Below are 3,698 nucleotides of genomic sequence, written 5' to 3'. Positions count from 1 at the left end.
TATGTACCTTTAAAATAAGATTTCTGCTACAAATGACTTTAATAATTATTCAAACAAAATAAATAAAAATAAATGCTCTCCTTCTCTCTCTAGAGCAATTACACCTCCTTCGCCCACCATTAAATGCAATTGCACCCTCTCAACACGCTCTGCAATTACTCTTCGCTGCTTCTGTTCCCTCCCTCCTTCCGTTTCTTTCCTCCTTCAATGCTTTTCCATTTCTCCCTATCTCAATCTCTTTTCCCTTCTTCTCCTTTCTCCTCCTCCTTCCTTCTCACCGTAAATTAACTCTCTTTCTTTTACCATACTAAGATCCAAAACGAAAAAAACTATAACCGTTTCCAAAGTCTCTTCTATTGAACCAAAAAGGTTCCTCTTTTTCTTCAACGAGTTGATTAAATGCTTTTGTTCCCAATACTACAGATCTGCACAAGCACTCTCATCACTGGTAAGTGTGGGGATAGAAAAAAATGGAAAGACTTATTTTGATTATTTCGAATAACGTTCATAAAAAGGTTACGTTCTTTAGGATCGAGATTCTGCTAAACAAAAGAATTAAAAAGAGTAAGGTTTCTAACACGATTTCTTTGAGCTAGTCGAGTTACTCTCCCTTTTGTAAGTGTATATATTATTTTAGCAGTAAAAAGAGAACCTATATATTTTGTAAGAATTTCCGAGATCGTCGTCAGAAGAAAATATTTTATTTTATTTTGTCTATTTTTATGATTCGGTTTGGATTTTGATAATTTTTGTGCGTAAAAAAAAAAAGGCAGCAGTATCAAATAAAATAGTCAATTATTTTTCTTTGCATTTACGTATAATGTTTTTCTTCCCTTTGTCCCTTCTTTTTCTTTCTGCGTTAATGTAATGTTTTGGCTTTAATTCTTTGCAGAAAAGCACATAATCAAAGAGCTAGCTAACTGAAGCTGAACCCTTACCTCCGAAAATCAAATAAGGTTCACTGTGTTCTCTATATATGTGTGTCCACCATAGTAGCGAGTGTTGGTTGTTTTGAGGGTTTGTGAAAAAAGAAAGAATATGATCCCGGCGAGAAACAGAAACATGCGTTCGGTTATTGGAAGGAATTACTACGAAAACGACGTCGTTTCTGCTGCTGGGTTTGGATCCTCATCACCTCTCAGTCTTTCTTAGGTCGGTGCTTATTAACGCCTTTTCCGTTGACTATCCCCCTTTCTTCCGTTTCACTTTCTTTTACTAATACTAATTATTATTTAATATTTATTTATTATAAATAAAATAAAATAAAATATAATGCAAAATTAATTTTCGCTTGTCTACATTATTTTATTAATTAATTTTTCAAGTGAAATTTTTAATTTTGGTGGCACTCTAAACTCTACTATAGATTGATGATTTGTATTTCCAAGCCATGAAGCCGAAGCAAATATCCTTCTCGAGAAAGCCGCGTTGCTTCCTATTCTCTCACTCTATTTTGACATTACTCTCTTTTCCCAACTAAAAAAAAAAAAAGAGAATAACTATAAAACCCTTTATAAAAAAAAATTTGCATAAACTAAGCAATTATTTTTCTTTTGTTTTGTTTTGCTTTGACTTATTTCTACTCCTATGTCTATAACTCTCTGTACAAACGTCAATGGTTATTAATTACTACAAAACTTTTGTGTTTGTTGTTTAGATTGAAGAATTATCATCATAAAGGGTGTTGGTGAGGAATCTTGAAAGATCTGTTAGAAATATGTTCCAACCAAACATGACTGAAGCTGTTGGTGGCCTTCACTATCATCATCAGTATCATCCTTTTGATATGGCTCAGAACACAACAACATCGGAGAGTGATGTACCGAGAATTCGAGAGGACGAGTTATTCGACAGCGCCACCAAGTCCGGCAGTGAGAACCTTGAGGTTGAAGGTGGTGGAGGAAGTGGTGGTGGTGGTGAAGGTGGTTCTGCTGGGGAAGACCAAAACCCTCGCCCTAATAAGAAGAAACGCTATCACCGCCACACCCAACACCAGATCCAAGAGATGGAAGCGTAAGATACATTATTGTTGTTATGCACACACATTTAAATTTCAATTAAATTAAACCACCATTCTTCAAAATTCTGTATAGTACTATCTTTTTATAGCATGCTTTAATTGAGAATTTGAAGTCTCTCTAAAGTTAAAACATTTTAGTACATCACTGACAAGTGGGGTTGAGTATAGTAGGTCTATAATTTAAGTTTAATTCTTGAATTCTCAACTGATTAACAATAATATATAGGTTTTTTTTTTAAATAAACAAACTCCACCCACCTTATAAATTTGGTGTCAATAACATAGGCATTGAATTCACTAGTTCTATGTCTGATTAAAGTACACGAAAAGCTTTTCATTAACATTTTTAATGAGAAGAACAAATGGTAGAATAACATAAAGCAAGAGAACAAAAACCATGAGTGATTCTTGTTGTGTATTTTGAATTATAATTATTTGTTAACTTTTTTGTAGTTTCTTTAAGGAGTGCCCTCACCCAGATGACAAGCAAAGGAAGGAGCTGAGTAGGGAGTTAGGGTTAGAGCCATTGCAAGTGAAGTTCTGGTTCCAGAACAAACGCACTCAAGTGAAGGTAAATTATAATACAAATGGGGGAAAACTAAAAAACAAAGTGTATGTGTATGAATAAGTTAAATTTTGTTGCAGACTCAAACTGAAAGGAGCGAGAACTCACAGCTTAGAGCGGAAAATGAGAAGCTTAGAGCAGATAACATGAGGTATAGGGAAGCACTAAGCAATGCATCGTGCCCTAGTTGTGGTGGCCCAACCGCCATAGGGGAAATGTCATTCGATGAACATCACCTCAGGCTTGAAAATGCACGTCTTAGGGAAGAGGTATAACACAAGTACACTAATCTATCATTTTTATAACACCCACAAAACCACTTAACAAACAAAGTATCTCAATCATTTTCTACTATTTTTATTTTTATTTGCAGATTGATCGAATTTCAGCAATTGCAGCCAAGTACGTAGGCAAGCCTGTGGTGAACTATTCAAACCTCTCCCCTTCCCTCCCACCTCGGCCGCTAGAACTCGGCGTTAGCGGTGGCAGTGGCGGCTTTGGAGGTGGTAGTGACATGTACAGTGGTGGTGCCGGAGACTTCCTGAGGTCGATAAACGGGCCCTCGGAAGCAGACAAGCCGCTGATAATTGAGCTGGCTGTTGCAGCCATGGAGGAGCTAGTTGGGATGGCACAAATGGGTGAGCCACTTTGGTTGACAATGACCTCCATTGACGGTGGCACTTCCACTGTGCTCAACGAGGATGAGTACGTCAGAACCTTCCCTCGTGGAATTGGCCCCAAACCTGCTGGGTTCCGATCCGAAGCTTCTAGAGAAACCGCTGTTGTTATCATGAACCATGTTAACCTCGTCGAAATTCTCATGGATGTGGTAAGTGCCTTTCTAAATCCTTCACTTTTCATTCTCATGCATATCATTATTATTATCGTTATTATTTTCCTAAGCACCATCTTATATATCGTAACCAAGTAAACAAAAAATTGAGTGGTACATAACACTATCTCATCTATGTGTAATCTAAGGTTCAGTATAGGGGTGGCAACATGCACTTTATCTGCAAATATCTAACTTGATAAATTTCTATTATGAGTTGCACTTTATATAGGTATATATTATATACTTATATAAAAATATATTTTAAGTAAATATTAAAT

At 36.3% G+C, this 3,698-nt stretch overlaps 1 protein-coding gene across 1 annotated transcript in view; it reads left to right on the top strand.

Annotated features, from left to right (window-relative positions):
• Positions 121 to 3,698, top strand: part of LOC107629958 (homeobox-leucine zipper protein HDG2) — a 10,957-nt gene continuing 7,379 nt past the window's right edge. The window contains exons 1-6 of the mRNA XM_016332929.2: positions 121 to 448; positions 893 to 1,152; positions 1,658 to 2,013; positions 2,474 to 2,591; positions 2,666 to 2,854; positions 2,959 to 3,414. Coding sequence (XP_016188415.1) covers positions 1,718 to 2,013; positions 2,474 to 2,591; positions 2,666 to 2,854; positions 2,959 to 3,414 — 1,059 coding nt within the window. The 5' untranslated portion in view covers positions 121 to 448; positions 893 to 1,152; positions 1,658 to 1,717. The remainder of the gene's footprint in view (positions 449 to 892; positions 1,153 to 1,657; positions 2,014 to 2,473; positions 2,592 to 2,665; positions 2,855 to 2,958; positions 3,415 to 3,698) is intronic.

This window comes from Arachis ipaensis, chromosome B03 (genome assembly GCF_000816755.2).
Source record: "Arachis ipaensis cultivar K30076 chromosome B03, Araip1.1, whole genome shotgun sequence".
In the NCBI taxonomy this organism is placed as follows: Eukaryota; Viridiplantae; Streptophyta; class Magnoliopsida; order Fabales; family Fabaceae; genus Arachis; species Arachis ipaensis.
The sequence above is the reverse complement of the archived record's forward strand: the minus strand, read 5'-3'. Positions and strand labels throughout refer to the sequence as shown.